At 40.2% G+C, this 13,815-nt stretch overlaps 1 protein-coding gene across 2 annotated transcripts in view; it reads right to left on the bottom strand.

Moving 5' to 3' along the window:
• Nucleotides 1–13,815, bottom strand: part of LOC143411875 (phospholipid-transporting ATPase IB) — a 606,876-nt gene that overhangs the window by 507,402 nt on the left and 85,659 nt on the right. For both annotated transcript variants that reach the window (XM_076872750.2, XM_076872751.2), the window contains exon 2: nucleotides 5,267–5,411. In XM_076872750.2, the coding sequence (XP_076728865.2) occupies nucleotides 5,267–5,411 (145 nt within the window). The remainder of the gene's footprint in view (nucleotides 1–5,266; nucleotides 5,412–13,815) is intronic.

The raw sequence follows: 13,815 nt of genomic DNA, 5'->3' as shown, positions 1-13,815 counted from the left end.
CAGCTTATTCATTGAGACAAGGTCCCATCTTAATTTTGCAGCTTTAAAACATTTGGAAAAGACTCCTTCATTTTTGTATCACTCAAAGACACTGGATCTAGAACCATCTACACCTATCATCCACCATTCATATATAAATAGGCTGATGAAGATTATTTTGTTCTCTCCATTCTTTAAGAAAAAAAAAATATTCTCCTATTTTAGAATCCCAGCATAATATTACAGGTTGAATATCCGTTAACCAAAATGCTTGGGATAAGAAGTGTTTCCGATTTCATTTGCTTTTGTTTTATTTAGGTTTTGGACTTAGGAATGTCTCCAGATACATAATAAAACATCCTGGAAAGAGGATCCCAGTCTAAACATCTAATTTTCTTGTACATATGTATCTCATACACACAGCCTAAAGGTAATTTTATATAATATTATTAATGTGCATAACTACAATCCACCACCTGCTGGTAGGTGTGGAATTTTCCACCTATGGCATCATGTGTGGTTCAAAAAGTTTCAGGTTTAAGGAATGGTTAACATGTATAAAACTTAACACACAGTGCTCAATTCCTATACAAACTTAACACAAAGTGCTTAATTACCTTTGCTTAAAAGGTAATATTCTATTTTAAACTTGCCTTGGAAAAGTCAATAAAATGTTTATAAAAAGCAATTTTCCTTTTAAGATAAACAATCTGAAGAAATTCAGTAACTTAACAAAGCTCAAGTCATTGCTTTAATGAAGATTTTTTGCTAGCTAAAACGCCCACCTGAAATGAATGAGTCACTCAAAACTGAATATCTATAAACATTTCTAACTTGCTCTGAAGATCTCATTTCAAAATTGGAAAAAAAAAACTTCTTATAGCTTTGAAATTCACTATTTCAAATGACATGCTGATAATCACATAGAAAGATTACATATGCCTGATCATGATGACATAAATATTGTTCATTCCTTTGATCAGTCAACTACTTCAAGTATATTTTGGTGGGGGAAGCGTTTTAACTTTAAATGGTTTTAAAAATTTAGAAATACAAAATTAAAGACTGACCTACCAGATTCCTCTACACAGTAAACTTTTTGTAAGCATTTAATATGTAACTTACAACACATGAAAGGATATGGTGCCATTCACATAAAATATCCAGTTCAGGGAAATTTACAGAGATATAAAGCAGATTAGTGGTTGCATGGGTCTGGGGAGAAGCAAAGATAAGAGGATGACAGCTAAAGGGTAAGGAGTTCTTCTCAAGGTGGTCAAAATATTCTAAAATTGTACAACTCTGTGAAATATACTAAAAAACCAATGAATTACAACTTTAGATGGATGAATTATGCACTTAAAATTTTAAAGGAAACAGGACTATATATTTTGGGGAAAACGGGACCTTGTTAGGTAGACACATATACAATTATAATATATATATATATATATATATATATAATATATACATTGAAAATAACCCATTAATTACTATTTCTTTTTCGGGATAAAGGAATTTACTATCCTCATAGTTAAAGTCTTAGATAATCAATGCCTAGGAAAAAGACCAATCATAATTCTCTACCATTAAGGTGATGCAAAGTCAATGGCTTCAGACCTGGCACTGGTGTTACTTTCAGTGTCAAGCACAAGACCAAGATTTGAAGGGACAACCATGTACAAGGTACAAGCTCTCCCAGAAATTCAAGAAATTTCTCAGAATTTAGACTTCCCATAGAGTGCACTCCTACAGGGCTGCCAAGGCCAGTCAACCCCAGAAGCGACCTGCTCACTTCTGCTCTTTAGAGTTTTCCCCAGGCCCCGCCTCTGTTGAATCACACCAGTTCCAAATGTTAACCTTTGACTACATAATACCTGTCCTGAAGTATATCACCCCTCACTTACTTTCCCTATGCCCAACAGCAACCTCCCTCCCTTAGCATCAAATTCTGAGCCCCATCCCTGTCTAGAAGCAAAACATGAATTTCCCACAGAGACAAGCACAGAGCATCTGCCAAGACTGTAAGGTTCCGTGCCCGAAAGGGCTTGGGGAGGGGGGAAATAAGAGAATTCTGTCCTACAGCGAAGCGTTCCTGAGGTGTATAATCAGACACCCCTGATTCAGTATACTAGTTTGAGCCTCAGCTGTCCCATATGTCCCTTCTTTTCAAAAACCCCAATGCAGAAGCAAATAGGGCTGGAGGATACAGTTCAGTGGTAGAGCATGTGCTTAGCACGCATGAGGCCCTAGGTTCAATCCCCAACCCTGCAAAAAGTACACACACACACACACACACACACACACATACACACAGAACAAACTGAGATGAAACTTTCATGGCTCTACCTCTAAGAAAAAATACTGGTACTACTTTTCTCATGAAAAATTATATTTAAAAAAGAAATCTTTTATCAATTTCCTTTTATAGAAAGATTCTTTTAAAGAAAGATTCCCTTGAATAGCTTTATCAACTTTCAGCAAACATTCATGGCTAATATTAAAAAAAAATCCTTATTTTTAAAAATCAATATTTTTTTAAACTGGATTTCAGCATAATTTAAAGTGCTAAAACATCATGGCCCCATGTTTTGTAAAATCCTTAAACTTTAATGCTAAGAAGTTTTGTAATTAATTCCTAATGAACTACAAATTACTGATAACCATCAGTGATTCCTATTTAAACACAGAGTAGAGGTGAATCACATACTCAAAGGCCATTTTATAGAATCTCAAAGATCACATTTTAATTTCTTAGACACCACCCAGGGCATTCAGAAACTTATGCTCACAGGATAAGCCATGCACTCAGAAATTTTTTTTAAATTTCATACTTAACATGATATATTTTAACAAGTTCAATTATATACTTATATGAGGTTTTTAAATAGAATAGTTGCTATCTGCTTACTTTACATCTAGCCAGCCCATTCTACATTCCCATACTTAGTCTTCTCTGCTACCTTATAAAAAAAGCACAAATGAAACCATACAATAAGTAGCCACTTGGAACCTAATAATAAAATCAGTCTCAAAAGTCAGTTTTCAATCTTCATTTCAGAACAGTATTGAGAGTCCATTACCTAAGTTCTTAGAAATCTTCACCTCCCATGGAAACTAGGAAATTTAGACCAAGCTCAAGACTCCTGATTTATTCTCCCAGCTTCATACAAGCACAATAGACACAAAAATAAAAGAAATTAATAGGAATTAAGTAAAATACCTTTGAAAATATACTATAAAGTTTGAAAAAAGTAATTATTCAGTTCCAAAACCTTATAGAGCATTTATCTTTTTAAAAATAATCTTTGTCTTTATAAAAGCAATTAAATAGAAATGTATGAGAAGGTGTGAAAAGTGGAACTATATTAGCAGTGCTAGATAGATTCCAAATGGTTTTAAGTATATTAAGATTTGTGCAACCGTCATTAACAAATGAAAGTCCATGCCCATTAATAGTAGTTTCCTCCAATCTCTTCCCCCTTCCCCAGTCCTAGGACACATTGATCTAACACTTTGTCTCTATAGATTTGCCTCTTTTGGATATTTCATATAAATAAACTCAGACAACATGAGGTCTTTTATAACTGGCTTCTTTCACTTAGCATAATGTTTCCAAAGTTAACCCATGGTGTAGTAGGTGTATTTCATTCCTTTTGATAGCCAAATAATATTTCATTGTATGGATATACCACACTTATCTATTCAGTCATCATTCATCAGTTGAAAGACATGACTGTGATCACTTATTGGCCATTATAAATAATTCTGCTGTGAACATTTGCACATAAGTTTTTATGTGGACATATGTTTTCATTTCTCCTGGTTGTATATACCTAGGAACAGAATTGCTGGGTCATATGGTCACTTTACATGGAACCTTTTGAAGAACTGCCAAACTGCTCTCCAAAGCCACTGCACCATTTTTCCTTCTCATCAGCAATGTATGAGGGTTCCATTTTCTCTATATCCTTGCCTATGCTTGTTATCTTTTTTGATTTCACTCTAGTTGGTGAAATGGTGATTTGTTGGCTTAAAATAAGTCCATACATTCTAGAATGAGAGCTCAGCTATTCTTTTAAGTTGCACTTTTATAAGTATAAAAATATGTTCAATCTTAAAACCCAAAACAAGTCTGGCACAACCTAATACTCCCTTAATAAATGAAGATATCACCTCCTATAATATGCACTATTATTCTACTCCAAATCCGATCAAGCTACAATAATGTCCAGTAGCCAGACCTTTCTAAATGAAGGTGTCACGCTAAGCACCCTGTATAAGCACTGCCACAGCAGTAGAATACTTAATCATATAACAACAACAAAGTTGGAGCCAAAACTTTTGAGAAATAACACTGGACTGAAATTCAGGTTTGTCAATAATCTACGTGTAATCTGATCAATCACTTAAGTTCTCTATGCCTGAGGATGGTTTTCTGAGCAGCTCACAAAACTACATCCTCTTAAAGTCACTCCAAGACCAAAAATTTTCTAAGCCTGAAAGTTGAGTTAAATTTGAAAATGTACTAACACCCATGCTAAAAAACAAAACAAAACTAGCCTTGCACAGCAGAAAGAAACTGTTTGCTAGTCAGAGGAGCAGGTTCAATTTCCAGTTTTACCATTTAGTAGCTACATAACCACAGGTACATTACTTAGCATCTTTATACTTCAATTTTCTGATCTGAAGGTAATAATGTCTGCCACATGAGGTGATGGAGAATCATGAAGCTACTATGGCTAAGGCATGTAACACAGCAGTCAGCAAAAAAGCAGGCACTTAAATGTTACCTTCCATCCATCTTTCTGATAACTCTGGGCAAAGTTTCCCAGCAAACAGACCTCTTAACGAAGACCCAAGAATCTTTGAGATCTGTGGGATTCCCTTATAAAGCATTTCCCTACATTAAGATCTGCAAATTGCTAAAGAGAACTACTAATCAGGTTAAAAAGAGAGTATGGGGGATTCTTGAAAGGCAGCCCAGGGATGAAGAGAGAAGAGACTTCACTTTGTGGGTGACATTAGAATAAAACTTCCTCAGGGCCCGCAGAAAGGCTGGACACAGCATAGATGCAAAGGGGAGGAAGGCTGAAGATGTATTCACACGACTCCTTCCGTATACACCACTAAGCTCTGGGTGGGTGGAGGGAATTGGGGAGCAAGGTGCAGGAGGAAGCAGATGAGGCGAGGTCTAGCTAGGTGGGAGAAAAGCTACCGACCGGGAAGGGAGCCCCTCCCCAGCTAACTCCACTGCCTCTGGCATCTCTCAGCCGCCTTCCCCTACCTGATCTGGTTGTCGCAGAATTTGTTGAGATGCGGTTGGTTGAGGTAAATGGTGCGGGCCGTTGCCTCCAGCTGATCTCCAATAGACGTGGTCCGGGACATCTCATCCTCTGCTTTCTTATAGCCCGCAGATGAACGAACAGGTCCTGCAGAGACGAGGCAGGGGGCAGAAAACAAAGAAGTCAGCCTCCAGGCGAGAGGCGGCAAGCACCGGCTGCAGGCTGACCTGAGGAGCCAGCAGGGAAAGGATGCTCTGGAAAGGCCGGGGCCGCCTATGTACCTTGGCTGCGGGTGGAGACGCCGCCGCCGCCGCCGCCGCGGCCACTGCGGCAGGCCCCGCCCCGCCCCGCTCCGCCCCTGCCTCCGCCCCACCCTCAGGGGCTGTGGAGCCAGCCACGCCTGCCCTCCCCGGGGGCTGCAGCCGGGGCTCCAGCGCTCCCCTGGGCAGCCTGGGGCGCGCCTGAGGCTGGGCGGGGAGGAGCGTAGCAGCCGCGTGCAAAGTCCGCGAAGCCGTGTGTGAGTGCACCGTGGGGGCGCGCCTCTTCCGGTGGCAACCGGGATCGTGAGGACAATGGGGGTGAGGGATCGGGTGGCAAAACTCTCTTGCTGAGAGCCACCTGCCGTCCCAAGGACTGCGCTTTGGCACTGGATTCTCTGGGCTTCTTTGTTGCTACTTAGGTACTGGGTGGCAAACAGCCTGGGAAGACGTCCCTGGATGCAGTCACCACGGAAGGGGACAGTGAAAGCACACCTCTGCACTCTAAAATGAAAGTCCCGCGCCCCGGTGTGAAGAACCTGCTCCCAAGATGGTCTACGGTGGAGAAGGATCTGCTGCTTTCCTCCATATATGTGTCTAGTCACCTGAGGGCAGTAGCTTTACCAAACCCAGCTATGGACCTCAGTTTGAGCTTGCATTTCATTGCTTAAGTTACTGTTTCTCTGGTTACCACACGAACCAGCCTGACTCCCTACTGATTTTTTTTTTATCTCATTTTATTTTATTCCCTACTGAAATTTTTATTTCAGTCCTATAGCCAAACCTCCCCGGGTGAGCTAAACTCCCTACTAACCTTCCTTTGAGTAAGTTATGAGCATAGAGAAGGATAAAACCCTTACAACACACACACACACACACACACACACACACACAGAGAGAGAAAATTCATTACCACTTCAACTACAAGTCAGTATCCCTCATGGGAAAGGGCCACCCACCTTGAGAATGAACCTTTAGAGAGAAATGCCTGAGATAAAGGGTCATGGAAAAATAAATGCCCTACAGATGGAGCCTTACATTGTTTCCTTTAAATATATGTTCACACCTGCCATCTGTTCACCATATCACAGACGTGCATGTTGGGTATCATTTTTAAAGCTCATCTTAGTGGAGTAAATTTCCACTTCCCAGCAACAAAGAATGCTGTTATTGTCATGGAGAAAATTTGAAAAATAAAGTTTTGGCAAAGTTATCTTTTAAAGTGAGCATAAGGATTGTAATCCTTAACAGACGGGGCAAAACATGAAGTTATTGAGAGCTAACATACTATAATGAATACTAAGTAAGGGTTAATTCTGTGAAGTGAACTAAGGCACCCACCAGGTATGCAGGCTTTGGGGCTCAGAGTGGGGTCCCTGGTCACAGATCAAGTACACTCCATTTTTGTTTCCATCCTCTAGCAAGGGACCACAGCCTCCTGGCTATTTCAGTGAGGAACTGATTCCCTCACCTTCCCACCCACCTCCCTCTGTCTAAGATCCTTCCTTGTGCCACTGGACACTGCTGGGCCCTCTCCTTATTATCAGTAAGGGGCAGCAGAGAGCAAGAGTCTATATTTCAAAACTGGCTGCTCTACCAGCTCTGGCTCCTAGACTTCAATCAGAGAAGGCCGAGGTTTTGTTTGGGGGATTTGACTTTGTTTGAGGGTTTTGTTTTATGTATGTGTATGCATGTGCTGGGATTGAACCCAGGGCTTCACACTTGCTAGGCTAGTGCTCTACCACTGAGTTACCCTCCCAAGGCCCAGGCTGGGTTTTAAAGCATTCACTGATTTAAGACGGATGGAGAATATTTTTGCAACTAGCCCATGTAAAAGTACTGCTTTTCTCTCTGCCACTTACCCTATTTTGTTTTCCTCCACAGCATTTTTATCCCCATTACCTGACATTATTTATTTATGGTCTTCTCCTGCGCCCCAGAGCATAAGTTCCAGGACACCAAGGACATGCTTTGTTCAGTGCAGTGACCTCAGCACCCACAACGGTGCCTGGCACATAATGAACACTCATATTTGCTGATGGAATAAAACATTTTTATCCAAGTTGTATAAAGGGTGCCTTTGAATTCCCCAAGCAGAGATGCAGGGACATGCACAGATACACACACTAGTTTGAACCAACATTGCCTGAATTGCATTTACTTAGTGGCTCCCAACTCAGGGTGCATCAGTATCATCAAGGGAGCTTTCACAGATTCCTGCCTTCCTTACTGTTCAGATTCTGCCTGTTCTTGTTTTTTATATTCTGTAAGTGATACTAATGGGCAGCCACAATTGAGAATCACTTGTCAAATGCTGCTAGGGTCACAAAAATAAGAGATCTAGCTCTTGCCCTCCAAAATGGTAACTAGTTTAAGGCACAAAGTCATAACCACAATTACCTGTTTACCAGTGAGTGACAGTTTATGACCAAGTAACTGAGAGCTGGCTAAAAGGTGCTAATGAGGATCATAGGTCATCAACAACTTTGTGCTTGGGATGGAGAGGTGGATGAAACAGACATTGTTGACAGATATGAGCCTTACTGAATGGGTACGATTTGTTTTAGTAAAGGAAAGGCATTGTAGATAAGGGCAAGGAGAGCTTAAGCAAATTTTGTCAAATAGACAAAATTGTATCAGGGGCCAATTAAAAAAAAAAAAACAGTATTGAGGATCCAAATTGGAAAAGTGCAGAAAAGAAGTACATAATGACTAAGGTTTCAAATTCAGACTCATGAGACAATCCTGAGTTAATGCATTTTGCAAATACCACCATACAAAATAAGAGTATGTACTTACAACTCCCCCATATAAATAGGCACAGTGTCAGCAGACAGTGGGAGTTCAATAAATATCTATTAGTTGAAAAATAAGTGAAGAGAAAGAATCAAGAGAACAAGAGTAGGCTAATAAATACTGTTTGTCCCCTGCAGAGTTGATGCTTTAGTCAGATTTCTGTCACTGTGATACAATACCTGAGAAAGATCAACTTATCAGAAGAAAATTTAATTTTGGCTCACAGTTCTGGAGGTTCATGGTCATTTGGCTCCAATGTTTCTGCTGTGGTGAAGCAGAATATCATGGCAGGGAGCACGTAGTAGAGGAAACTGTTCATCTCATGGCAGACAGCAAACAAAGAAGAAGAGAAGAGGTGGGGGTCCCAATATGCCCTTGAAGGGAATAGCCCCAATGACATACTTACTCCAACCAGACCCCATCTCCTGAAGCTTCCACCACTTCCCAATAGAACCGTGTCCCCCAAAAGTTCACATGTGAGACAATGCAAAAACTTTCAGAAGTTAAATGGTTAGATTATGAGGGGTGTAACCTAATCAGTGAGTGATTTCACTGATGCAAATTAACTGGATGATAACTGCAGGCTGTAGGGGATAGAGGAGGTAAGTTATTTTGCTTCCTGTTGCCATATCCTGAGCCACTTTCCTCCACCAGCCCTTCCTCCTCTTGGGCCCACAGCAATGGAGTCAGCCATCTGCAGACTGAGGCCTCTAAAACCATGAGCCCCAAGTAAACTTTCCCTCCTCTACATTGTTCTTGTCAAGTCTTCTGGTCACAGTGAGAAAAACTGACTAAAACACCTAGGGACCAAGCCTTCTATACAAGAGTCTTCAGGGGACATTTAGGATCAAAATCATAACAGTCGAAATGCAAATAAGAGAGTTGATGGCCAAGGTCATAAGAGAAAGGGAAGGGACTTTGTCTTACTCACAGTTCTATCACTTACACAATGAATAATGACTAGCATGCCACAGGCAGTCTGGAAACATATATCAAATGAATAAATAAAATGCTAACATAGTAGGTGCCTTTTGAAGGTAATTACCCAGCTGCTGGACCAATGAATTCTCCCTTGTCTAGTTACTGAACTCTTTCTTTCTGACCTTAAAGCCAGGGAACCCAGTATCCAGGTCTTTACTATGCAATCCCACTTGCTCATCACAGCTATTTGGATCAGCAGTGATTCTTGGTTCAAGTTGTTTCACTAAGAATCTGTCTTCTAAGACCATCTCTGCACGTGGCTGACCTATAAACATACACTCTCCAGGTCCGTGGAGGACCTTCTTCCTCTTACAGAGTAGACCAGGAGGCAGAGGAAGAATTTCTTCTGAAATAATTTGAAGCAGCTGTGGGACCCACAGAGTCTCAACAGCTTTTGGATCCAGAGTCAAGTCCCCTCCTTGACCCCAACAGTGTTGGAGTCTTTGGTTTAAATGAACCATCCCTTCATCATTGGGTAAATCACTTAGAATTAGTTATTCCTATTAACACAACAAAGGAGCACACAGAGAACCTATTTTGTCCTATAAGATAGAAGAGCAAGTAAGATTAATGAGAAGAGACAAATTGCTCTTCACTTACAGATCTCGCTGGGGCAGCAAGGTTTTAGATATCTCTGGCACAGTTGCAACAGATGCCACAACCCAGACCCAGAGAGGCTAGATCCCACAGAGAAAAGTCTCCATGGCAACATCAGGGCTGGTGTGTTAAGATAAAACCTAGAAGTGGCTGAAAGGTGAATGGCTAAAGAAATGAGCACACCTGTTCTCCTCCATTTGGAGTTTCTGTCACAGTTGGAGAAAGAACAGAATGTTATGAAAGAGAGAGATGGTAGAGATCATGAATAAGAGAATGCATGAAGGAGCAGAGGAGAGTTTCTAACTGAGTTTCTAACTCAGACAGACAGTTCTAAAAGAGCCTATAACTAGCTCTATGCTCCTTAAGCAATGGAAAGAGAAGTAGAGGTAAAGTCAGACCTTGCTTGGATATTGTATAATAAAGAATTTCTCTGCTCCTTGTCCTGGGCTCCTGGGAGAAAGCCTCTAATAAGCCCTTTGTCATTCATAGTGGGCATCTTGGTCCCCACCTGAGTATATGCTGCAAAGGTGACTCATGGTGCATCCCTACCTATCTTCAGGTGGGGTTTGAAATTAGCAGGAAAAAAACAACAATGTGATTAGAATGTCAGGTCTTTGAATCAGGTGAACCAACCCAACATCAGGGCAGCTGGAGATTGAGTTCAATTACATTGCCAATGATCTCACTGATAATGCTTGCATAGTGAACAGGGGTGGGGGGTGAGGGAGGTAACTATGGACCCCAAAGCTCAGGGGGCTATCCAGGTTGATGAGTGACACTGATGTGCTGAGAAGATGACATCTCCTGAGGTCATAGAAGCTGCATGTTTGAGACCCTCTCAGACCTTGTTATATGTGTCTTTTCATTTGGTTGGTCCTGATTAACCCTTTAGGATAAAACTAATTATAAGTATAGCTTTTTTCTTAACTCTCTGAGGGGTTGAGAACTCCTAATTTATTTCCAGTTGGTCAGAAGTACAGATGACCTGGCAATCCGTGAGTTTGTGGCTGATGTCTGAATGCAATCTAATGGAGGATTATGTCCTCATCCTATGAAATTGACCTGACTTTGGCCAGGTAGTGTTAAAATTACACGGCAAACATTACTCTATGAAATCTTAAATGACAGAGTCAAAGGGAAACCTTATTAACAATCACCGAACTAACTGGCTCATGGGAAAAAATTAGAAGCCACATCTGCACTTGATCAGGCTGATTCTTATGAACTTAGATAAGCAGCTACTATTTGAGCCTTGGTTTCTTCTTCCACAAAACAGATTTCATTATTAATATCAAGGGCTGGTACATTTTTTTTTTGCAGTGTGAGTTAGTGAATATTTTAGGCTTCATGGGACACATCTGGTCTCTGTCTCATATTCTTCTCCCTCTCCTTCTTCATCCTCTTCTTTTCCTCCTCCAAATCCTCCTCCTCCTCCTTCTTTCTTAACACAAATATATTTAAAAATGTAAAAACCTTTTTCTGAGGTTTGGATCTTAAATGCTGTCCAAAGATCCTGTGTTGAAAGCTGGTTGCCAGCCAATGGTGCTTTTGGGAGGTGATGGAACCTTTAGAAGGTGAAGCCCAGAGGAAAAAATTATTGGGAGCATTTGCTTGAAGGGGCTATTGAGACCCTGGCTCCTTCCCCTCTCTCTTTGATTCCTGGCTGTCATTAAATAAGCAATTTCTTCCATCACACACTCCCACTATGATGTGCTGCCTTGCCACAGGCCCAGAGGGAAAAGTGACCCAAAACCGTGAGCCAAAATAAATGTTTCCTCCTTTTAAACTGGTATTTTGTTACAGTGACAGAAATCTGACTAACACATCTTTCTTAACTCACAGGCTTAACCTGGCCCTCAGGCTAGAGTTTTCTGGGCCCTTATATAAACAAAGTTCTCTCACTGTTAATGATCTGATTTGGTTCCAACTCCCACTTCAAAGAAATAACAGTTTAAATTTCAATTAGGTCACATTTCCTAGCATGCATAGGTATTCAAAATTTTATTGCATGAGTTAAGAAGTTGGTTATGTTTTTCCCCCACTTTTTTATGTACCGTGCTTGAAAAGTATGTAAAGGTTGTTTTCTCTTTGCCTCCAGGTATATCTCTAGGAGGAGAGTGCAATAATTATAGAGCTTTTTAACAAGAGGCATGCATGTGCACATGTGCGCGCGCGTGCACACACACACACACACACACACACACACACACACACGCTCCCCACCTCAAAGAGTTCAACTCTGGCCTCTACCCCATATTTACAAGATGTTTCATAATTGTTCAGAACACAGACACATCAAAAGCAGTCCAGCTGCTGGGGAAGCACTTGGGCTGATTATTTCTCCTAATCAAACAGACACAATGAAAATGCTGTGCAAACACAAAATGTGATCATTCTAGCCTTGGCAGACACGTTTTGACACGTCTTTCCAAATATAGCATCTGTGATCCACTTCTATCCAAGAATTCAAAAGAATGGGACACAAAGGAAAAAAGGCTCTGATGGGTCAGAATTTCTTATTTTTTATAAACTCTTGGTTTCTTTTTTTAACAAGGATAGAAAAGATGCAAAGAAAGTAATAGGCCACAGACTATTTATTATTTAAAATATATAATTCAGTTATTATTAATATGAATTCATTCAGTTATTAAATGCTTCCTAGACACAAAGCAACTGTAAAAGGAGAGGTACATAGTTGAAGGTATCAGCCTATGTTTCAGTAACAAGAGAGACCAAGAAATATGGAAATTCAAAGCACCAGGATGAATACCGGTTTCAAAAAGGGCCCATCAAACGGGACACTTTCATGAAGGAAGGATTTGAACTGGGATTCTAAGAATGAATATGATTTGGCTGTGCAGAGAAGGATATTCCAGGTAGAACTGTATGTGAGCAGAGACACATGCCAGAGATACTTTATTTAAATATAGTTGGCTCCTGCACTTTGGGTGAAAGCTGAGCCATAGTAATTTGAAGTCTTGTTTCCAATAAGTACAGCTGTATAGACTGGACTTCTGTTCCTCAAAACCCATTCTATTCCTTATATTAAAGCTCATCATGTAAATTAAGTAAAAACAAAGATGCTTCTAAGGACATATTTTTCATATATAAAACCAAAGCTACAAAATATAAAAGCTGTGTTTCAATTACTCAATTCCAAGGACTTTTCAATATAGATGGGATTGGCCAAGGCTTAAAATACAAGTCCAGTGACTTCTCATAGCAGCTCTTTCTGTGAGGATGGATATTCTCCACTGTCCCTAGGATCTTGAATCTGGGTTCAAGGTGGGAACACCATCATTAAAATCCCATTGTTAACATAATATGTATGAATACAATCATCTACAGGGGACTAGGACATGCCCCAACACACTGCAGATATCAAAATCTGCAAATGCTCAAGTCCTTTATATAAAATTTATATAAAATGGTGTAGCATTTGCAAATAAATGGCTTATCCATTTGCATATAAAATTGTGTCATATTTGCGCACATCCTCCATCAACTTCAAATCATCACTAAATTATTTATAATACCTAATATAATCTAAATTGTGTGTAAATAGTTATAGTATATTGTTTTATGATTTTTATCATTGTATTATTATTTACTTTCTTTTGTCCAATATTTTCTGTCCAGGATTGGTTTGAATCTGGAGATGTAAAACCTGTTCATATTGCACATGGAGGTCCGACCTTACAGTCTTTGACAGTTAATCCCATGAGCAGTATAGGTGCTTTGTTTTGTTTTTTGTTTTCTGAAGTTATGGTTTGCATATCTCAAGCACTTTGTAGACCTATGATTCCTTGTCCAATGATACATGGGCTCATGGCATCTGGCGGAATACCCTGCATCATTATTTGGCCTTTTCCCTTGTTCTGGAAGTTCCACCTTTAATGGCCTTCTCTCCGTTCCTCAAA

Source organism: Callospermophilus lateralis, chromosome 12, assembly GCF_048772815.1.
Source record: "Callospermophilus lateralis isolate mCalLat2 chromosome 12, mCalLat2.hap1, whole genome shotgun sequence".
Classification (NCBI taxonomy): Eukaryota; Metazoa; Chordata; class Mammalia; order Rodentia; family Sciuridae; genus Callospermophilus; species Callospermophilus lateralis.
Note: the sequence above shows the minus strand (reverse complement) of the source record. Positions and strands in the feature narration are given on the sequence as shown.